The 23,003-nt window shown below is 37.7% G+C and overlaps 4 protein-coding genes across 11 annotated transcripts in view; all 4 read left to right on the plus strand.

The window, feature by feature from the left end:
* The window catches only part of LOC106954330 (oocyte zinc finger protein XlCOF8.4-like), a 7,395-nt gene extending 5,867 nt beyond the window's left edge, over positions 1 to 1,528 (plus strand). Inside the window, exons 2-3 of one of the 3 annotated variants that reach the window (XM_015043745.1) lie at positions 145 to 547; positions 581 to 1,527. In XM_015043745.1, coding sequence (XP_014899231.1) covers positions 160 to 547; positions 581 to 1,287 — 1,095 coding nt within the window. In that variant the 5' untranslated portion in view covers positions 145 to 159 and the 3' untranslated portion in view covers positions 1,288 to 1,527. Of the gene's footprint in view, positions 1 to 144 lie in introns of all 3 variants that reach the window. The other 2 variants (XM_015043743.1, XM_015043742.1) reach the window with 2 other exon arrangements.
* Positions 1,529 to 3,453: 1,925 nt separating this feature from the next.
* On the plus strand, positions 3,454 to 7,664 carry LOC106954327 (gastrula zinc finger protein XlCGF57.1-like). Of its 2 annotated transcripts, XM_015043732.1 has the most exons (3): positions 3,454 to 3,808; positions 5,229 to 5,305; positions 5,572 to 7,664. In XM_015043732.1, the coding sequence occupies exons 2-3, from the start codon at positions 5,246 to 5,248 to the stop codon at positions 7,468 to 7,470; spliced, it is 1,959 nt and encodes a 652-aa protein (XP_014899218.1). In that variant the 5' UTR covers positions 3,454 to 3,808; positions 5,229 to 5,245; the 3' UTR covers positions 7,471 to 7,664. The 2 variants fall into 2 exon arrangements, with proteins under 2 accessions (XP_014899218.1, XP_014899221.1); XM_015043735.1 differs by lacking the exon at positions 5,229 to 5,305.
* Positions 7,665 to 9,888: 2,224 nt separating this feature from the next.
* Positions 9,889 to 14,144, plus strand: LOC106954328 (gastrula zinc finger protein XlCGF57.1-like). The gene is made up of 2 exons (XM_015043736.1): positions 9,889 to 10,058; positions 12,249 to 14,144. Exon 2 carries the CDS (start codon positions 12,264 to 12,266, stop codon positions 14,052 to 14,054), a length of 1,791 nt encoding a protein of 596 aa, XP_014899222.1. The 5' UTR covers positions 9,889 to 10,058; positions 12,249 to 12,263; the 3' UTR covers positions 14,055 to 14,144.
* A 1,473-nt stretch (positions 14,145 to 15,617) lies between these two features.
* On the plus strand, positions 15,618 to 19,569 carry LOC106954329 (gastrula zinc finger protein XlCGF57.1-like). 5 transcript variants are annotated; one of them, XM_015043739.1, is made up of 4 exons: positions 15,618 to 15,724; positions 15,834 to 16,016; positions 16,076 to 16,144; positions 17,231 to 19,569. In XM_015043739.1, the coding sequence occupies exon 4, from the start codon at positions 17,246 to 17,248 to the stop codon at positions 18,914 to 18,916; it is 1,671 nt and encodes a 556-aa protein (XP_014899225.1). In that variant the 5' UTR covers positions 15,618 to 15,724; positions 15,834 to 16,016; positions 16,076 to 16,144; positions 17,231 to 17,245; the 3' UTR covers positions 18,917 to 19,569. The 5 variants fall into 5 exon arrangements, with proteins under 5 accessions (XP_014899225.1, XP_014899223.1, XP_014899226.1 ...); XM_015043737.1 differs by lacking the exon at positions 16,076 to 16,144; XM_015043740.1 differs by lacking the exon at positions 16,076 to 16,144 and having other exon boundaries at positions 15,834 to 15,936.
* The last annotated feature ends 3,434 nt before the right edge of the window (positions 19,570 to 23,003 follow it).

Below are 23,003 nucleotides of genomic sequence, written 5' to 3' on the forward strand. Positions count from 1 at the left end.
AATCCATGGAGGGTGGGGGGGGGGCAGAAAATGTTTGGAAACCACTGTCTTATTCATTTAGTTAAAAAATTTAACTGAAGCAAGTCTTATGTTCATTTTGTCAAAGTCTTTGACATTAAATTGTTTCATTTGTTCTGCCTCTAGATCTCCTGAAGCATCATGTCTGTAAATATGTGGGAGGTTGGTGGTGATCAGTTTATTAAACCAGAAAGTAACTCCATTTATGATCACAACTTACCAAACAATAGAGAGATGAAAGAGGAACTCAAGGAACCAGATCTACAGCAGATTAAAGAGGAGCCAGAATATCAGCCGATCAAAGGAGAACAAGTTGAGTTTGATGTCTGTCAAGATGTGAAACTGGAGGCCAACACCTTTATGGTGGCTACTGCTTATGATAAAATATTCCAGACTAAACCAGAGCTGCAGCAGATGACAGATATTAAAGAAGAACCAGAATCTGAACAAATTAAAGAGGAACTGCAGGAACATGAATCTGTGCAGATTAAAAAAGAACAGGAAGAAGTCTACATTAATCAGGATGAAGATCAGCTTGCAGTGAAGCAGGATTCCTCCAGAAAACCTCCTCTCTATGAGGAAACAGACCAAAGTGAATCAGACCCAAACCTAAACCAGATCCACTCTTCAAACTCCCCTGAAGCTGAAAACCAGGACAGATGCAATGATGGCCACCAGGTACTGGATGGAAATCCACAGCAGACAATGAATCAGAGTGACGATGTTGACCGTTCTAAAGTGAAAAAGCGAAATAAAAACACGCATTCTTGCAAAATATGTGGAAATTGTTTCACAAAGAAAAGTACTTTAAAGGTTCACATGAGAATCCACACTGGTGAGAAGCCACATTCCTGTAAAGTCTGCTGCACGTCTTTCAGATGCACCAGTCATTTGGTTCGTCACATGGGAACCCATACAGGCGAGAGACCGTTCTCATGCATGGCCTGTGGAAAAAGCTACATTGATAGAGGTAGTTTAAACGCACACATGAAAGATCATCTGGAAAATAAACCTTTCACTTGTAGTGTGTGTGATAAATCTTTTGTCAGGATGCAGTATCTGACTTGCCACCTCAGAGTCCACACAGAGGAGAAGCTGTTCTCGTGTGAATCCTGTGACAAATCCTTCAGACACAGTCGATCTCTGGCTCGTCACGCCACACGTCACATAGACGAGAAGCCGTTTCCGTGTCCCACATGCGGAAAATGCTTTCCTCACTTACGCAGCCTTGCGTCACACAGCAGAGTTCACCTGAGTGACAAGCTGTGACCTGTGTGCTAAATCATTCCTAAACAGAAAGGACTTGGAGCGCCACAAGTGGTCTCACACAGAAGAGAAACATTTTTAGTGTCAAGCATGTGGTAAATTATTTAGTGGCAGGAACGCTATGGTAAAGCACATGGCAAATCACACGAACAAGAAGCCTGAGAATCAGTTTCCTTTAATGTTTGTGATGCGTCTTTTACCGCCAGCGTTCAGCTGGACGATCACCTGAGGAGCCCTACAGGTGAGCAGGTCTTCTCATGCGTCACCTGTGGAGAGAAGTTCTCCAAACCGTACAGTTTGACTATGCACATCCGGACTCATACAGGTGAAAAGTCGTATTTCTGTGAACTGTGTGGTAAATTATTCACTGTCAGATATAAACTGACTGCACATGTATGTGAAAATAAACCTTAGGAAGTTTGCAAAACATCATTTATTTGACCCACAGTGGGAATGTGACCCATAGCTAGGTAAAGTATGGTTTACATACTTAAACATTTAAAAATGTGTTTAAATCAGGGCAATTCAGTTTTTGTTGCACTTTTAGATTTTCATGGTAATAAATTGCAATAAAATGATCATTTGCTGTTCATGCCCACGAATATTGACTCATTCAGGTCAAAAATAAAACGTCTTAATTTATGGAGTCCCTCAAGGTTCAGTTTTGAGACTCTTTGTTTGCCTTGCATATTCAAAATCAGCAAATATCAAGTTGTTGCTCAGTATAAATTCTGAATATAGATATTGCATTGCCTTAAATATGTTAAACAAGTGGATGTCCTTAACACTTAAATTTTTAAGGAAATTACGCTAAAAGGAAATGATCATTTTGATATTAAGTGTTTCAGGCTGTTGATCCTCTTATTCTAAGAAAATTTACATTTTCTGATTTTTATCTTTCTTTGCTGCTGTACAGCTCAGGACATTCTGGTAAATTAGATTTTAATCTCACAGGTTTTTTTTCTTCCTGGTTACGTAAAGGTTCTAACATGAAAACACAGAAAGATATACCTGCATATACTTGAAGTTTTATTTTAGGTCTACTGCTTTGTATTAATCTAACTAAAGGGAGAAAAAAATGGTGAGTTGACCTGAAAATGGCTTAACGGGAAGAAAATTACATTAGAACTACAATGCTTGTGAACGAAAAAGTCTTAAATCAACTACATTTTTGGTTCAAGTATGTTCTTCATTCAGGGCAGTTAATGGAATAAAATTAAAAATACATTTGTGAAAGAATAGAGATTAAATTGCTGGCATCTGTTTTGTTTTTTGAGATACAGAGGAAATTAAAACCGGAAATTATTCTCTAAAAGTTGTTCAAGCATTGACTGATTACTATCTACTCTGTACTCTATACTGTAAATTTAACTGAAATGTTAAAGGAATAATAATTAGGACTGGATTGTGAGGAACTACTATTTTTTAAAGCTTTGTGGGTTCAGGGCATGAAAACGAGAGTGGGTAGGTCTGGATAATTTTAGCCACGCCAACTGAGTACAAGATAGCATTAATGGCTACATCTTGGCCATCACTTTCAGTGTCACCATGTTAAAATCTCCTGTGTAATGACCTTTCACTTTTAACACTAAATTAGATAAGAGATCTGAGAAGTACTCTAAAAATTGACAGTAAGAGCCAAGTGGACAATTTAAACTTGGACTGTAATTTAAGATCATCGTTCTTATGGTGATTAACATTTACTGGGATCAACTTTAATCACCATAAGTATTATTTGTAAGTTATTAGACATTTGAATGAGATTTTGGGTGTAGTTGGGCAATTGGAGCAGAGCCACAGTTATATAATTTATATTTTTCCTTTACTTTTTGATTTTCTGTATAATTTATGTCTGTATTGTTTACATTTTTTTTAAATAATTGAACCTTATCCACAGGATCCAGTTTACATTTTGTTGCTTGAAACAGAAGAACATATTTTAGTACGTTAAGATAAAAAGTTGGAGGAATATAGAGAAAAAAATAGAGAAACATTTAATTAAATAAATGTACTACAAAGAGATTCAGAAAGTTAAATTATTCCAAGTTTAATTAGGTTGTTTAGGAAAACAAAATTCATTAAAAATATGACAATCGATAATGAAGGTTTAAAACAAAAAAACCCATTTTGAGCCGTACTCCAAACCAGTAGGTGCCGGTGATGCACAGCTTCAGTTTACTGGTAACCGTCAAGACAAGAGAAGAAGAAGAATATTCCAGAAGAAGAAGAACTGGTTTCGTCCTGCTGTTCTTTTAAAGCGTTCTTCACATCTTGGCTCGTCGTGAGCTCTGGAAATATTGACAGTTTCGCTTTAATAGCGGTTTTTGTCTGTTTTAGCAGCTAACACCCAAAGCGAGATCAGTTAGCCTGCTAGCTTTATGAGAAGCTAACGCCCATGACAAGAAGCAGCCAGTTTCGTGCTGGAGAAACGAACAAAAAAGTTTCACAAAGGAGATTATTGGACATATGTTGGACGCTGTGTGACTACTGGCTCTTCTTCTAAAGAATAAAACAGGCCTAGCTGGTAAGAGAACCGTCTTTTCACAAAATTAGACAAATACTTGCTAGCTGCAGCTTTGACTCCTAGCTTCTGAAACGTGTGTGTCCGCCATATTAGGAGGGGAAACAAAGGGGAGTTAACCGTCAAACAGAGCGGAGGTGTTGTGATTTTAATCCAAATCACACAGCGATTTACGGCTCATTAAACAAAATTATGTATAATAGGTATTTTCCTCAAACCTACATAAAAGAACCACAGACATCGTATATGAGTTTTCTGACCAAGCTTTTGGAAAAGGAGAAGTCTCAGTAAACTGCTCCTCCAAGCCGTTCACTGAGCGTCTGAATACCTTTGGTTACAGCTTGTCTTTTATTATCAAGCAAAAAGAGGGAGGATAGGTAAGGAAGACGGCAGAGACAAAATACTACTGCACACAGGCAGTTTCTAAGGTAGGGAGTATTTGGTTGATAAGGAGGCACCTGTGGAAACATAATTCAAGGTCTGGGAAACACAGATAACTGTTTCACATGAAGACGAACAGGCAGATGGGCCTCCAGGACAGTTTATACACACAGAAGGAAGAGAACACTTTAAACTGAAAATCACAATGATCTATAGACTGAATGTTGATTAACTATTAATTAACATTAGACTGAATATGAACTAAAGTAATAACAAAATGATACCAAAAAATCTCTAATAATGTATCATACAAGTTAGGAAGTCTACTAGCTCTTCAGCGTTTCATGACTCCAATGTAGGATTATGTGGAGGCGGTCTAAAAGAGTGGATATGTTTTCATTGCTGTAAACACAAAGGAATATCTATTAACAAAAATAATAGACTCCTCCGATTTGTAAACATATTTTTTATACTGATTTAATTGTCCCATTTAAGTTTTACTCCAGAAACTACTTCTAGCAATCTTAATTGTTTTATAGAATTTTTGCAGCAGATTAAATATCTCTTCAAAAACATTTTTTATGCACATAAAATTCCTCTTTTTTTAAAATTTAATATCAAATTAATAACAAAAACATATGGTGTGATGCATTACATAATGAAAAGAAAAGAAAATCACGGAGCTAACAAAAAAGAAAATAGAGGTATGGTGTTGCAGAGAATGAGTATCATTAACTGTGTGTGTGTGTGTGTGTGTGTGTGTGTGTGTGTGTGTGAGAGTGTGAGCAGAAATGGTAATATGAACGACATTGAGTATGTAGATCAATAAAATAAAGTAAAAAGAAAAACAGAACACAAGTATACAAACCAAGAACAAAACAAAAAAAGCAACAACAAATATATAAATATATATCTATTAATACTAGCAATAAGAATAACACATCTATAAATTATATATATTGAACTTTTAAAATTACTCTTTAAAAGTTCACCAGGTTACACTTTGAATGTTTCAAAATGCTTTCTTCAATTAACAAAATAGGAAGGAACCGTTCGTGCATGTCTGTCTGTCAGAGGCCGAGCACCAAAGACGACTGTCCAGCTTCAGGACGTAGAGAGGTGAGTTTTAGTAGTGATGTTTTCAGTTCAGTGGATGAAAGAAAATACATCCCAACCAGATCGTTTGATGAAATGGACGCCCAGCATGCCCCCCCCAGGTCTGAAGGGTGGCATATTATTATGCACTGAAACCTACTAACACTTGAAATCTGTTTTGATTTTTTTTTTGTTTTGTTTTTTTGTTTGTTTTTTTTATAAGGTAAACGATGCATAAAAATACATTTTGTCAAAATGATTACATTTGATTTGTTTTGTTCTACTTTCAGGTCCCAAACAGCATCATGTCTGTTAACATCTGGGTGGTTGCTGGTGATCAGTTCCTCATTCAACCAGAAAGCAACTCCATTCCCGATCACAACTTACCAAATGATCTAGAGATGAAAGAGGCACCAGATCCACTGCAGATTACAGAGATTAAGGAGGAACCAGAATATCAACCGATCAAAGAAGAACAAGTTGAGCTCAACATCTCTCATGAAGAGAAATCTGTAGTGAAGCAGGAAGCTGACACCTTCATGGTGGCTGCTGGTTGGGATGAAATATTCCAAAATAAAAATGAACAGATGATGGAGACAAAGGAGGAACCAGAACCTCCACACATTAAAGAGGAACAAGAACCTGTTCAGATTAAACAAGAGGAGGAGGAACTCTACAGTCATCAGAGTGAAGGTCAACTTTTAGTGAAGCAGGATTCCTCCAGAGAAACTCCTATACATGAGGAAAAATACCACAGTGAATCAGACCCAAACCAAGACCAGATCCACCCTTCAAACTCATATAGAGCTGAAAACCAACACCAGCACAGATGCAATAATGCACTAGATGGAGATGAAGAGCTGACAATCAATCAGAGCAACATTGTTGACCGTTCAAAACTGAAAAAGCTCCAGAAAAATATGTGTTCTTGTAAAATATGTGGAAAACGTTTCATCAGGAAAACTGCCTTGAAAATTCACATGAGAAACCACACTAATGAGAATCAACATACCTGCAAAGTGTGCAGTAAGCCGTTCAGCTATAGCAGTGGTTTGGTTCGGCACATGAGAACCCATACAGGTGAGAGACCGTTCTCATGCAAGACCTGTGGTAAAAGCTACATCAACAGATGTAGCTTAAGCGCACACATCAAAACTCACCTTGGAGTGAAGCCATTCCCATGTGGATTGTGTGATAAATCTTTCACCAAGAGGCAAAATCTGGTTTATCACATCAGACTCCACACAGGGGAGAAACCATTTCCGTGTTCAGCCTGTGGAAAAAGCTACGTAAGCAGAAAAAGCTTAACAAAACACAGCAAAACCCACATCACTGTTCATACAGACGAGAAGCTGTTCTCGTGCGGATCCTGCAATAAGACCTTCAGAAACAAACGAGGTCTGGATCGTCACAGCAAACTCCACACAGGCAAGAGGCCGTTCTCATGTTCCACCTGTGGAAAAAGCTACGCCAGTAGAGATGGCTTAAGAGCGCATTTCAAGGTTCACCTGCCTGAAAAGCCGTATCCGTGTGACCTGTGTCACAAAGCTTTCACGGTCAAGATCAACTTCGACCGCCACAGGAGGACGCACACAGGCGAGAAGCCGTTTTCGTGTGAAGTTTGTGGTAATTTTTTTATTGACAAGTTGGCTGTGGTTAAACACATGAGAAGTCACACAGGCGAGAAACCGTTTCAGTGTGATCTGTGTCCTAAATCTTTTCATACCAAATTTCATTTAGACTGCCACAGAAGGACGCACACCGGCGAGAAACCCTATGCGTGCGACCTGTGCGGTAAATTTTTCATAAGCAGAGCTAACGTGGCACAACACATGAGGACCCACAAAGGCGACAAGCAGTTTACATGTAAAAAGTGTGGCGAATCTTTCAGTGACAGGAGCAGTATGGCCAAACACCTGAGGAGTCACACAGACAAGAAGCAGTTTGCCTGCAATGTTTGTGATGCGTCTTTTACCGCCAGCGTTCAGCTGGACGATCACCTGAGGAGCCACACAGGTGAGCAAGTCTTCTCATGCGTCACCTGTGGAGAGAAGTTCTCCAAACCGTACAGTCTGACTATGCACATCCGGATTCATACAGGAGAAAAGTCGTACTCCTGTCAAATGTGCGGTAAACTATTCACTGCCAGATATAAACTGACTGCACATGTATGTGAAAATAAACCTTAGAAAGTTGTTCAAGTTTTAAAAACATCATTTGTTTGATCCACAGAAGGAATGTGACCCATAACTACTATACTTGACCTACTTCTGTTGTTTTACCTGTAAACCGTTTTATACCAAAGCAAACAGGGCAATTCAGTTTTTTTGTTTTACTTCTTGATTTTCATGGTATTAAAATATCCAAATCCATCCATCTGTTGATCATGCCCATGAATTTTGGCCCATTCAGCTCAAAGCACTGAAGATGAGCTGGACTTTGGTGCTCAAAGTCTATAAATTCGTGGAGACCCTGAAGGCTCAATTTTGAGACCACTCTGGTTTGCATTGTTCATGCTGCCAGTTTGTTTCACAGCATTAATGTTCCTTTCACTGCTTTACTAATGTTTGTAGATTTATTTGCCTTTAAAGGCAGAGAGACTCATTTCAGCTGTTGTGACGTTGCCTTAAAGATGTTAAAAAGTTTAGGTTCTTAAATCCTTTTAAATTAAAGGAAAGCTAATCAAAATCTTTATTTCCTATTCAATATTTTTCCAGTGCTTCAGGCTGTTTCTCATACTATTGTGAGAAAGTTTTAATTATCTTGTTTTGCTGCTGATTGGCCCAGAGGACTCTTGGAAATGAGATTTTTAATCTCAATGAGTTTCTCACTTCCTGGCTAAAGTTTCTAAACATTGAAAGAAATACCTCCACATACTTGAAGTTTTTTTATGTGTTCTGCTTTGTAGTAATTCAATTAAAGGAGGAAAAAAATTACTGAGTGTCTTGTGTAATTTTCTTTTTGTTGTTTTTTACAGTTTGGGTTCAAAGTGTCGAATGCTTTTGGATCATGAAATTAAAATAATTTCCAATTTGTTTCATGTGGAGAACCAAACAAAGCCAAGAAGAAGAAAACATACAGAAAGGATATTTTATAAGTATTTATTGCATTTATAGCTGTTCAGAAGAGGATTCTTTATCTGATAAACACCTGGAGGAAAATAACAGAAACAAAGCTTGTGAAAGGTATTTTTGGTTCGAGTGTGTTCTTCGTGCTTTAGGGACGTTACTGGAACAGTAACATAAATTCAGGAAAGTGCAGATATTAATTTTGCCACCTGCTCTGTTTTTTAGATCAAGAGAAAAATAATGGAAACTATTTTTTAGAACTTGGTACAACACTGCTGATCTAACGATGTTTTCTCTCAGGTTTGGATTCTTTTAGTAAATTAAACTCAATTTATTAAAAATGGTCAGATAGGACATGGTTTTAAATAAATACTGTTATTTTCTCCCACTTAATACCATATATTAACACAAGGTCTAGAATATGAAGACAGGAGTGGGTAGGTTCATCTAATGAAGAGAATCTGTGGTTTTGTTTTTTCAGTAAGCGGATATGCATGGTGCCAAGCTCATGGTTTTATTATCTAGGACCCTGCAGGGTTCATGTTCAGATTTACTCAAATCTGATTAATATTACACAAGACATGAAAACGTAGAGACAAAGCTGAAAAAAATTAGGAATAATGCAGTGTTGCAAAACGGCAACAAGTTTAAGTCCATATATGATAGAGTAGCAGCTTTATATCATCATCAACCGACAGTCAACACCAGTTGGGTAGTAACTAGTTACATTTACTCAATTACATTTAGTTGAGTAACTTCTTTGAGAAAATGTACATTTAAAAGTATTGTACTTTTTACTTGAGTGATTTTATTGTGAAATATTTCTACTCTTGAATAAAATGTCTGGATTTTCTACCTGCTGAATGAAGAACAAACTTGAACCACAAATCTACCAGACAGACCTGCAGCTTTGAGTGAGTTTTGAGTTTGAACTTGAGTGTACATTTTACCAAATACTTTTTACTTTTTCTTAAGTAAAAATATGTTTTAGAGCAGTCAAAAGGAATTTGGTATAATGAGGAAAAACAGGCAAATGATTGTAACCGAGCTTTGTTTAAAACTGGGGGAAAAACAGACAGGAAATGTGATTTTTTTTTTCCCCCCCAAGAGACAGTTAAATAAGAGAAGGGAAATGGTACGCAGCTTCAGGATTACAAGTTACATCTGGACATACAAGACATTTTGGATAAACTCTCTATTTCTGAATCACATAGAGAATATAGATTTTGTGAGTTTTTAATTGTATTTATTTTATTGTTTAGTTTATAAATCTGTGGAATATGTTTATATTCACACCCAATTCCAGTAGGTGGAGATGATGCTCACCAAAACGTTGCTCACCAACCGTTAAAAAGAAGAAGAGCTCGGTAGGCATAGGCAACCGCCACAACCAAAAGCAGAAGTAGGAATTTTAACGTTGGTTTCGTTCTGCTCTTCGGTTAAACCTGTCTAATCTTCACATGTTGTCTCATTGTGAGCTCCGATAGTATTTGCAGTCTCACTTTAATGCCGATGTCTGTCTGTTTTAGCAGGTCTGAGTGAGACCAGTTAGCCTCCGGTCTTCCTGATAAGCTAACTGTCAGGAGAAGCAACCAGTTTCTGGTTGGAGAGAATCGCGAAAAAAAACTTCACACGGATGTTATTGGACTCTTATTGGATGCTGTGCGGCTGCCAGCTCTTCTTCTAGGGAATAAAATCAACACTATCCGGTAAGAGAACCGTCTTTTGACCAACTAAGGCAACAAATGATTGCTAGCTTCTGCGTTGACTGCTAGGTGCTAAAACACGTCAGCGTGTCCGCCATATTGGGAGAGGAAACGGCGACAAGTTAATCAGTACAGGGAGCGGAAGTGCTGCGGTTTTAAGCCCCATTCAAAGCAATTTATGGCTCATATTGAACAAAGCTACGTGTCATACTAGTTAGATTTTTACAATTTTTAATTTTTGTGAAATAATTAAACGAAAACTTAATTAATTACGTTTATTTGTATAGCATATTATGTACCAACAAACCAGTTCACAGTCCTTTTCATCATAAAAACATCAAACACATAAGAAACATGTATAAATAAAATAACTATCCAGTAACACAGCTGACTTCCAATTTGTAAACCCTAACACATTTTTAAATCTGATTTCATTGCTGGAGATCTCATTTATTCCATTCTAAAGTTTTACTCCAAAAACAGATATCTTGCTAGTTATTTTAACTTTCTACATTTAGTAATCTTTATCTTTACCCCATAAATTGACCCCACCTTATAAGAGACAAACATTTGTATCTTTTAAATGTTTGCTGGGAATATGTTGTTTTTAGTTTGTGAATTTTGTATTTTCATCATTTAAATAGCATTAAGTGGTAGTCATGCTATTTAACTGTCTAGAACATAAGGAAAATAGGTTTATGTGATTCTAATATTCATCTTGATCAATTATCTGTGTTGCTCTAAGAGAAATGCCCTATAATGCCCCAGACCTCAGTCCAGTAAGATAAACAAGATAAATTATTGCAGTGTATAAGATATGGAGCTAATAATGCGGTTTGCTCCCAATACTGACCCCTGGTGGACACAGTAAATTATTTTCTAACTTTAACTGTTGCCTCCTCCAGGAATAACTTCTTAACCATTTCATTTCCACTCCCTCATCTCATATTATTCCAGTTTATGAACTACAACAACATTTAATTTCCCTTTTGGATCAATAAAGTATTTTTGAATTTGAATTTAATTTGAATTTAGCAATTAGTATTTTCTGGTAAATTGCATTAAAATATTGTTTCATAGCAACATATTCACATTGATGCCAAACAGTTTTATCCACAGTATAAAAGACTAGGATACAAAACGAAATGCATCCCCAGAAAAATACATAGAAATGTGACTCTCCTAAGCAGTCAAAATTCAAAACTAATCAAAATTAGCATTAATATTTGGCTTATGAAATTACTAATGTTATGATTAATAATTTATTATTAATTAACTTTTTAATAAATTGAGAGTTTCTTTAGTTGAATAAGGGCACCATTCTACTCACCCAGGAATCATAAGTGAAACTTGTCAGTCTCTCATGAAGGAATGAAGTTATGCTACGACATTAAACTTGGCAACATTATTGATTTTAATGACCAATATGCGTTACAGGCAGGTTCTTTTATAAATAAGTCACATGGTAACATTGCTAATATTTTTAAGTTACCTTGTCAGTCATGTTTCAACCCGTTTGTCATCCATATGTGGCAGGCCTGAGGGATGTTGATGTCAGGGAGTCAAATTTTAACTGCATGATGGAGCGCTAAGTTGGCAAGCTAACATCAGTGTTAGCATAGCACTTCTGGCAGCAGAACTGCCATCAGGCTCTTATTGTGAAAGAGTGACAGATTGTTTTCTGTTGCACAAAAACAGAAAACAATCTAAAAACCCACATCTTAATAAATTAAAAAAATGCTTCCAAAAATTGTGAAAATATTCAGATGATAAAATGTGCTTCTGCTAAAGGCTTGAATTTTAACATGCTTGTGGGAAGATTTCATGGAGAAACGAAAGTGTTTGACCTTTTCATTGCATTTTTTCCATACAGATGATTTAAAAGCAAAATCCAAAAATTTCTCACAATTCACTAATTTGCACTAGAATTAGTAAAATATGACCAAATGTGTTTCTCCTTCTTGCTGGATTTTCTATAATGTTCTATTGAAGTCAAAGTGAAGAAGAAAACATTAGACAGTAGAAAACAGGAGGAACATGACTATGTTGCATAAACCTGAACTGGAACCTCTTAATACTTAAACATTTTAGGTGTTTTTATGCATTTTTGTTTTTAATTACCCAAAGCAATTCATACAAACACATTTTGTCAAAACCTTTAATACTAAAGTGTTTCATTTGTTGTTCCTCCAGGTCCCAAACAGCATCATGTCTGTTAATGTTTGGGTGGTTGCTGGTGATCGGTTACTCATTCAACGAGAAAGCAACTCAGTTCATGACCGCAACTTACCAACCAATCTAGAGATGAAAGAGGAACACAGAGAACCAGACCTAAACCAGATGAAGGAGGCACCAGAATGTCAACCGATCAAAGAAGAACAAGTTGAGCTCGACATCTTTCATGACGAGAAGTCTGTAGTGAAGCCGGATGCCGACACTTTTAGGGTGTCTGCTGGTTCTGATGAAATATTCCAGCGTAAACCTGAACTGCAGCAGGTCACGGGGATGAAGGAAGAACCAGAACCTGAACAGATTAAAGAAGAACTGGAGGATCTAAAAACTGTACAAATTAAACAAGAAGAGGAGGAACTCTACAGTGATCAGGATGATCAACTTGTAGCAAAGCAGGATTCCTTCAAAGAAACTCCTGTTCATGAGGAAAAATACCGTAGTGAACCAGATCCAAACCAGGACCAGATCCACCCTTCCAACTCCCCAGAAGCTGAAAACCAACCACAGGATGGATGCAATGATAAAGACCTGGTATTAAATGTAGATGAAGAACTAACAAAGAATCAGAATGACAGTGTTGAACACGCTAAAGTGAAAAAGTTAAAGAAAAGCATGCGTTCCTGTAAAATATGTGGAAAACATTTAATCAGGAAAACTCTCCTAAAAATTCACATGAGAATCCACACTGGTGAGAAACCGCATACCTGTCAAGTCTGCAGTAAGTCGTTCAGCTTTAGCAGTCATTTGGTTCGTCACATGAGAAATCACACTGGTGAAAGACCATTCTCATGTCAGACTTGTGGGAAAAGCTACATCAACAGAAGTAGCTTAAATGCACACATCAAAGACCATTTGGGAGAGAATTCATTCCCATGTGGATTGTGTGATAAATCTTTCACCAAGAGTCAAAATCTGGTTTGTCACATGAGACTCCACACAGGCGAGAAACCATTCTCGTGTCCAATCTGCGGAAAAAGCTACGTAAGCAAAAGCAGCCTGAAAAAACACAGCATAACACACAGCATAGTCGACACAGGCGAGAAGCTGTTCTCATGTGGCTTGTGTGACAAGTCTTTCAAAAACAAACGAGGTCTGGTTCGTCACGTCAAACTCCACTCAAACAAGAGGCCGTTTTCATGTCCCACTTGTGGGAAAAGCTACACAAGTAAAGGCGCTTTAAAAGAACACTCTAGAGTTCACCTCCCTGAAAAGCCGTATCCGTGTGACCTTTGTGATAAAACCTTTGCAGCCAAGATTAACTTTGACCGCCACAGGAGGACTCACACAGGCGAGAAGCCATTTTCGTGTGAAGTTTGTGGGGATTTTTTTATTGACAAGTTGGCTGTGGTTAAACACATGAGAAGTCACACAGGCGAGAAACCGTTTCCATGTGAAATGTGTCCTAAATTCTTTCATACAAAATTTAATTTAGCGTGTCACATGAGGACTCACACTGGTGAGAAACCCTATCCTTGTGACCTTTGTGATAAATCTTTCATATCCAGAGGTAACTTGGACCGTCACCGGAGGAGTCACACAGGCGAGAAACCATTTTCATGTGAAGAATGTGGTAAATTATTTACCAACAAGATGTCTATGGTTAAACACGTCAAAAATCACACAGACAAGAAGCTCAAGAAGAGGTTTTCTTGTAATCTTTGTGAATCGTCTTTTAGTGACAACATTCAGCTGGACAATCACCTGAGGAACCACACAGGTGAGGACGTCTTCTCTGTGGAAAGAAAGTCTCCAAACTGTCCAGTTTAACAACCGGACTCATACAAGCACTAATTTACCTGATTGGTAAATTATTCACTTCCAGTTATAATCTGACTGGATATGTATGTAAATAAGCCTTAAAAAGAAGTTTGTAGAATATATTTTGACAAGCAGAGGGAATGTGACCCTGAGTTATTATTACTACTTATGTATTATTGTTTTCCTCACTTTGTATTTTAATGATTTTACCTGTAAAATGCATTTCATGCTAATTGAATTGCCCTTGCTTATGCAAGGGGAAATCAGTATACTTTTGTGGTAGAAAACCAGGAGCTGTCTTAACTGTAAGCTAATTATAATATAGAACGCTATTTAAAATGTTTATCTTTTATTAGCCCCGATTATTTTTGTCTTTTATATCAAACCTGATTGCAAATAGTTTCTAGTTGTTCAAGAAGCATCTTTTATTCTGTAAATTTGCTGGAACCCTTAATCTGAATTATTTTTGCTGTTTCATGATTGTTTTTCTGCATAATAAATGTGTATGTAAAAGAATTTAACTTTTTTTGATAAAACTGTTTAATGTCAAAGTGAATATTGATTTCTGCAAAAATAATTACAATTCAATAATAGTTAATAAAAAATAATTGATTGCATAACTTGAGTCCAGTGAGTCTGTAAAATAACTCATCTGTCTGGAAGGTCCATTCACCGGTTCATCAGTATTCCTGGCTACTGCGTGAATATTAAAGAACGACCAAGCAGAGAAAAGCTTATTGAGAAGCTTCAACCGTTTTATTAGAAGAATGGGGGGAAAATGCAGCGTCCAGATGTCTAAACTTTTCCACACAGACTTTCTGATTCCAAACAAATGTGCATCTAAAAATTGAGTCAAATGGGGTGAATATTTATTCAACCACTTATTTTATGCTGCATGTTTGTATTTGTCATTCTTTTGTAGAAATCTGTCTTCACTTTGACATCAAAGGCTTTTCTTTTTTAAATTTCTGTTAAAAAGGCTCAATTTTGTTGCTTAAGGTTGATTTGTTAAAACAATAAAAAGGGTAAAACATCCAAAGGGGTGAATACTTTTATACATGCTTTATATGCTTCTGCATAAAACATGAAAATGATTTACAAGATTTCAGATAAAACACACGACTAATCTAACAGCCACAGAGGAAAAGAATAAACGATAACACAAACTCAGACTTTATTATTTTTAAGGTTTTTGAGCTTGTTCGGTCTTCTTGTGTCTTTATGTTAAAACATTTGCCATAGGTCAAAGGTCAACCACCCCATCACATTTACAAAATCAAATGAAATATGGTGTTAATCAACTGTGCTATGTTTGTGTAGCAAAATATGTGCTTGTGCTGCTCTCATTTTAAAGATATTAAATGTTTTAACAGGTAATCAAAGGTCAACCAACCTCACATTTACGAAGTCAAGCCAATTTGGTGTCAATCAACTGTGCTACAAATATTTTAGCAGCACAGCATGACTAATATATATAAATTTTGTAAATAAGACTTCATTCTTACAAGACACCAACAACACTGATTTTTAAAAGACAGAATTTACAAACCTTTTTGGATGTCTTGTTTATTCCCCCATCAGTTGTACTACACACTAGAGTCCAACAGGTGGCGGTGTTGCGTCCATCTGCAGGCTGGAAGCGAAGAAGAAGAGAAGAGGTGGGGGAGATCGATTAAAAAGTTTGTGCTTTTTTTGCTCTTTATTGAGTTTGTCTTGATATTTTATCTCATTAAAAGCAATCACAACCGTTTCAGTCGACTGTTAACAGCGGTTTCTCTCCGTTTAAAGAGCAACAACAGCCGCAGGGAGAATGGTTAGCATCGGAGCTAAGTGAGAAGCTAACCCCAGGACACAAGAAGCAACCGCTTCCCCTTTAGAGAAAAGGATAAAGATGAGTTCACACCGACAACACTGAACGTTCATTGGGAACTGGGTTGCATTTTCTGTCACCAAAGAGTACAAGACAACCGGGTAAGAGAACCATTTTTAACGAATTGTGTCAGCAATTATAAGCTAACTGTATGCCTTAGATGCGGCAACACGTCAGCGCGTCCGCCATATTGGGAGAGGAAACATCGGTCACCTAAGCTTTAAAATGAGTAAGTGAACAGATGGTTTAGCTGTTAAAGCGTTTAAATGAGATAAGGCTGGAGTTCAACACATCTTCCACATCAAAATGAGTCAGTTGAGGTGGTTATGCATACACATAAATACAGATTGTGAAAGAACGACAGTGTTGATTCACTGTAAATGAGTTCACTGTAATTGTTCACTGTGATTCTCGGTGAACAATTCAAATATTTGACCATAATGTATTATTCCAACTGGAGAGTTGGGTTTGACTCTCTGGAACATTACCTTACTGGTTTGCGTCTTGCCTAAGGAAAATGGAGTTTTTGTATCAGTAGGTAATTAGCGGACTCCTTCTCTTTAATATCTACATGCTCCCAATAGCTCAGGTTATAACAAGTAAAGAGATTAGCTACCATAACTATGCAGATGATAGTTATGGTATCATCTGATATGCAGATGATACCATAACTTTCTAACTATATTAGTTATGGTAGCTAATCTAGTAATGGGATCATCTGCATGCCTGATGGTATCTTAATGACTCTGATGGGTTCGGAGTCATTACAGTGACTCAGAACCCATCCAACCACTGAACAGATGATTAGAACAAATCAATGCATCTATGTGCCAGAATTTTCTCCAATTGAACAGAAAAAAAGTTATATTTGGACTTTAACAGTCAGCACACAGTTTCAGTTATCACAGCTAGAAACTAGCAGTCAGGTTAGAAATTTGGGTGTAGTGATGAACTCTGACCTGAACCTTCAGAGCCACATAAAGACAATTCTAAACTCCTTCCACTCCTACAGGGAGCTTTATTCTCTGAGCTGCCTGTAGCTCAGAGAATAGACTTTAAAATACTGTTGTTAGTCTATAAATCGCTGAACAGCTCAGCACCACAATACATTAAAGATCTGCTGCTGTTGGGTCAACTATCCAGAACCAGACAAACAAATGTAAAGAAAACTGCTGAAACAACTGAGTTCCTTTAAATCAAGGCCTTTGGATCCTCTCCCCAGTGACCTTTGCCCCTACAGATTACTTTGACAAGATCCTGTTTATATGTTGTTAATCTAATGGTAAAAATGTATTTTTTCTTTTCTTTCTGTCAGGGCGTCGTCTTCATCATGTCGGTGTTTACCTGGGAGGTTGTTGATGATCAGTTTCTCATTAACAAGGAAGGAAACTTCAACCCTGACAAGAAGAAACCAAACGACCCAGAGAGGAAAGAACGAGAACGACCAGAACCAAAGCTGATGACGGAGATAAAAGAGGAAGAAGACCAACAGGTAGAACTGTTTGATGATGCAGACCAGGTTGTTGTGAAGCAGGAGGCTGACTCCTTCACGGTGAATCCTCCTCTGGAGAACACCGAACCAGATGAGGAACATCAGCCAGTCAAGGAAGAACAGGTTGAACTGAGCATCTCTAACAAGGTGGTGAAGCAGGAGGCAGAAGCCTTAATGGTTCCTCCTACTGAGGTTCTCCTCCACAGAGAACCAGAACTTCAGATGATCCAGGCGAAGGAGGAACTGGGATCTGAAGAGGTTAAAGAGGAACAGGAGGATCTTTCCAGTAATCCTGATGAAGACCAGCATCTACTGAAGCAGGAAATCAACGAAGACCAGAACCAAATCCTCTCTACAAACTCAACTGATGACGACAATCAGCAAGAAAGTGACCACAGTGAGACGCTGCATATTTGCAAAGTGTGCAAGAAATCCTTTGAAAGTAGCAGTCATTTGGCCGATCACACAAGAAGTCACTCTGGTGAAAAACCCTTCCAGTGTCTGTCCTGTGGAAAAGCTTTCACCAAACAAAACAACTTGGCCGTCCACATTAGAACCCACACAGGCGAGAAGCCGTTCTCCTGCCCCACTTGTGGAAAAGGTTTTACCCAGAAAGGTAACTTGAGCGTTCACATGGCAACGCACACGGGCGAGAAGCCGTTCTCCTGCCCGACTTGTGGAAAAGGTTTCACTCAGAAAAGTAACCTCCACATTCACATGAGAACCCACTCGGGCGAGAAGATGTTCCCGTGCGAGATGTGCAGCAAATCCTTCAGCTTCGGTTGCCAGTTGGCTACTCATATGAGAACGCATACAGGCGAGAAACCGTTCCTCTGTGTGGCGTGTGGAAAACGCTTCTCACAGCAAAACTACTTGACTGTCCACATGAAAATCCACACAGGTGAGAGGCCTTTCTCCTGTCCCACTTGTGGAAAGAGTTTTATCAAGGAGTGGAACTTGACCGTTCACATACGATGCCACACAGGCGAGAAGCCGTATCCTTGTGAAGTTTGTGGTAAATCCTTCATCAATAAAAGTCATCTGACCAACCACATGAGGACTCATACATGTGAGAAGCCTTTCTCCTGCCTGACTTGTGGAAAGAGTTTCACCAAACAGGGTAACCTGACCGATCACATAAGAAGCCACACAGGTGAGAAGCCATATCCGTGCAAAGTGTGCGGCAAGTCGTTTGTCAACAAAAGCCATTTGACCAACCACTTGAGGACTCACACCGGGGAGAAGCCGTACGACTGCAAGCTGTGCGGCAAATCTTTCACAGACTGCAGCAGCATAGCGCAGCACATGAAAACACACACAGGGGAGAAGCCGTATCCTTGTGATGTTTGTGGTAAATCCTTCCGCAACAGCAATCACCTGGCTTGTCACATGAGAACCCACACAGGGGAGAAGCCTTTTTCATGTCCGATCTGCAGAAAAAGCTTTACCCAGAAAGGGAACTTGAGTATTCATGTGAAAACTCACACAGGCGAGAACACACAAGCGTGAGAAGGAGCATTCTGCTATTTAAATCCTGTTCAACATGTGTATAGTACAACTATTGTTATCTTAGCCTTCTGAGAAAAATATTTAAGTCTAAAGCTGTTTTCATACCTGATGGTCCGGTAGACTCGGTTCTGTTCAAGTAGCGATGTCTGGAAACCAAGTTGGTGTTTCTGAAGAGCCATGAAAATAAATCTGTCATTCAACTTGTTCTTTTTTAAATATCACCAGTTTACTTCTCTGGCATCAGACTGTCACTGATTTATTTATTGTCATGAGCTGCTTGTTGTTACCGACGGTATCAGAAAACTTAATAAGCACTTAGAAAAACTGGTTACATTTCAAAATAAGAGCATCAACATAAATCACACTGAATAACTAGTGAATTTTATGAGATGTTTCTAAATATTTCCACCTTATCATTACAGTAAAAAACTAAATCCATTTTGGTTACTGAAATACTTTGAACCCGACATAAGCAGTTAAAAACAAATAATAAAGAAATAGAATTAAAATTCATATTATTACTAAACTGGTCCTGAGACAGAGGAAGGCATCCTTCACCTTTTATTCTTATTTGTATATAGTATTTATGTTGTCACTTTTTCCAACTATATGTGCTGTAAACAAATTGATTAATCAAATTCTCCTGAAATGTATTGTTGGATTATTTAGTGATTTATTGAATCTTATTTTGAACCAGTTTATTTTTCCTGCATCTGTCAGACTGAAGAAACAAACCCAAATGTTTAGATATCTTTTAAATTTATACTAATTAAATAAAGTTACTAACAATTTAGATTTGATTTATTTCTAGCATTTCAGAAAGTCGTCCATAAACATACCAATTCAATAAAGTAGAATTTAAAAAAGTAGATTTGTTTCAGTTACCCCGGTTACACGCAGGCTGATTGGTTTCAAGCCTTTATTTCTGTTAATTATAATTTTCTTCTTCCAGAGGCAGAAGATACATTTTAGATCTGATTTAAAATATTAAAGCAGATCAATTAAACACATTTAAATGCAGATTGTGAGGGAAAAGCACAGATACTGTGACCTGGGTGAATAAATGTACATCCAAACAAACATGTTAGATTTTCTCTGATGCTTCAAACATTTTGACTAAATCAACCAAACGTTGCCCCGTCTGGATTCCACCACTAGATGGCGACACATTGCTCCTAAACTGAACCTGGAATATAATCATGTCGGGTTTCAACCCGGATGGAAAATATTCAGTTATTTATAGGAATATTATTATTCAAACTGCTGATTCAAATAAACAATTAAAAATCAGAACAGCAGCTTCTCACTCTGCTTCAGGTGAATTTAATCATCAGTTGCTACAGAATTATCTGTTTTTAATTAGCTTATAAATATCATCAGGCTGATCCTGAGATGTTGGACACATTTATGTTTCCAGAAACTGAAAACTGAGACGAGGACGAAGCAGAACTAAAACACTGAGGACAAAATGTGACATATCGGCTTCTAATTGAGAAGAAATCTGGGAATACATGGAGAAACGTTACATTAATGCAGAAATGAATAAAGCAGACGCCAGTAGAAAAAAAGTCCCTTTTTTGATGTAGAAGCACCAGCAGCTTTCAAAAGGCTAATGGACATGTAGCAACTGCTAGCCTGTTATCCTGTGAACAAAAACAGAGGCGATCAGCTAATTACTGACTAAATATTCAACCTAAATGTCTGATGATAAATAGATGCTTGAAATAAAATCACGTCTTCAGCTCCAGACTGATATTACTGAAACAGCTTGACCCGTTTTAGGAGCTTTAGGAGAAAATTCACATGGGGAGCTGCTGCCGTTTACTGAATCAATTTAACCTCAATTAGAGGATTTTGTTTTATCAAACAGTAGAAGTCACATATTTTACAGTTCACTGAAACTGATGCAGCTGTTTAAACACTGACCTCCTGAGATCCATGAAGTTTACAGATTAACCACATGGTGATGAAGAGGAGGAGCAGGAGGAAGCAGGACACAGAAATGTGAAAACCAACGTTTGTCTCTGGGTGTAAAAGGAGGCAGAGTTTTATTCTCCAACAACAGGATTCCACTTTAAAGGGGCAGTGCCATGTAAAATCAACTTTTATCTGCTTTCTATCATGTTATAATGTTATTCTCTACCTATACCTGGAGTGCTGCTTTGATCGCCATGGCAACCATTCAGCCTGGGTGGACCTAGCTCCTAGTTTAATCAAACCCCAGTTCTTATCTAAAAACATCAGACCTTCATCTGAAGCTCTTCCATAACAGCAACTAAAAACTGTCACTGTTTGTGTTTTAATTGGTGTTTGACTGATCGGGTCTGACCCTGTTAGCAGAATGTTAGCTGCTCTGTTTCAGTGCTTTAGTGAATTGTGTGAATGGACTGATACTCACTGATGGGTTCGGGTCGAGGACAGTCTGGAGCAGAAACACCAGAAACAGATTCAGGTCAGCATGTTCTGACCCGTCCAGCAGCAGAAACGTTCAGACATAAAATGCTTTTACCGGTTCTGTTGAAGAGGATTTGGAAACCTGGACCTTTGACCTCCAGCTCCTCGCTGCCTGTGAGGTTCCATAAAACCAGGAGGACGGTCTCTGGTCTGGCCGAGTCGCTGAGGCACACGGAGCAAAATATTGGCCTCTTAACTCATTTATTGTCTTCTTTATTCGTCTGAAGGAGAAGTTTGGAAAATGTAACTGGCCACAAAAAACCATCAGCAGATTCTCTATTTACAGATTGTGAATTTTCCATCATGAGTCACATGATCAACAACCAGACTCATCACTCGTTTTGTGTGCAGCTGTAACCAGCATTGACAGACATTACATTTAGTGGCATCATTAAAACTTTGATTCGTTGGTCAATTTTCTATTTATTATGGTTCAAATTAAACTAACCTTGAGCATCAAACAGGTGAATGTTGAGACCATCTGTGTTGAGCTGCAGAATCAAATCTTCACTTAAAGTTCATTAATAAATGAAGCTTCTCTGTTGGGAAACGACGACAGCCTGACCTGCAGACCAGAACCAGTCAGTTGGACTCGGTGCTTCTGTTCTCGTCTCATAAAGGTTTAATAAACTTCTTACCTTTTTATTTTTCCCTGACAGCAGCTCTGGACTGCAGGAATGTGCAGGAGGTGAAATGCAGAGCAGCTTTGTGGAACTAACAGCCATTACAGAGTAAAATCCGTTCCACACAAATTCCATCAGACAATCAAGAAACAGGAAACTACTGAGGAATTCAGGAGGAATCAAGAAGCTACTGCAGCTATGATTATTTTTAATTTATTTTCTTCTCTAGAGTTTCATCAAAAATATATTTGGACGTTTAGTTGACAAATTATTGTTTTATATTTACTATTAATGAACAAAAATAAATTTTATTAAGATTTTAACATGAGGATTTCTGGCCTGATGGCAAAAAGTTTGTTCACCAGCGATGAAACGTCATCAGCTGCATTTCCATTACAGATCTTTTGGACTTGCAGCGTTTCCATTAAATGAAATTAAAATAAGTTTGTTCGTGTGATAAGTCATTAAAAATCATGATGGAAACAGTAATGTGAGATATATTAATAGTTCATGCATGGCGCTGGTTCTGGTGTTTGATTCAGGTGATTTCAACTGGTGAAATGTTCCCCGATTTCAAAACTCACTGCAGAGGAAACGTTTAATGTATTCAGCCTGATGAGTTCAAACATGGATTATCTGATCAGCTTGTTGAATAATAAACAGAATGGAAATGAAATACAATTAAGTGTCATCATCATTAAAATAATTATCATTTTGACCACTAGTGAAAATGACGGAACCATAGCGCGACCTTGGCTCAAAACTATGAACATTTTTGTCCCCTCTACCTTCTGCAGTTTTTTTTTGTCACACTTGATATGAAAGTGATTTAATTAGGTTTGCCTGACGCAGCTCTAAAACCATGAACAGAAACCATCTGAAGCTGAATTAAAGTTTATTCAGAATGATTTATGACCTTAATTCTTCACATTTTCTTAATGTTTTTTAGGTTTTTTGCTATGAAATATTAAGTGAAAATCTTAATTTTTTAGACAGATTTGTAGAAATAA

The sequence above is a fragment of the Poecilia latipinna genome, unplaced genomic scaffold, assembly GCF_001443285.1.
Source record: "Poecilia latipinna isolate Pla-1442-1.1 unplaced genomic scaffold, P_latipinna-1.0 Scaffold647, whole genome shotgun sequence".
NCBI lineage: Eukaryota > Metazoa > Chordata > Actinopteri > Cyprinodontiformes > Poeciliidae > Poecilia > Poecilia latipinna.

Bases quoted from the DNA above. Each gene is read 5' to 3' on its own strand.
- LOC106954327 (XM_015043732.1), top strand. From the start codon at position 5,246: ATGTCTGTCTGTCAGAGGCCGAGCACCAAAGACGACTGTCCAGCTTCA. The intron at 5,306-5,571 runs GTGAGTTTTAGT...TTCTACTTTCAG, and splicing joins CAGCTTCAGGACGTAGAGAG to GTCCCAAACAGCATCATGTC.
- LOC106954328 (XM_015043736.1), top strand. From the start codon at position 12,264: ATGTCTGTTAATGTTTGGGTGGTTGCTGGTGATCGGTTACTCATTCAA.
- LOC106954329 (XM_015043739.1), top strand. From the start codon at position 17,246: ATGTCGGTGTTTACCTGGGAGGTTGTTGATGATCAGTTTCTCATTAAC.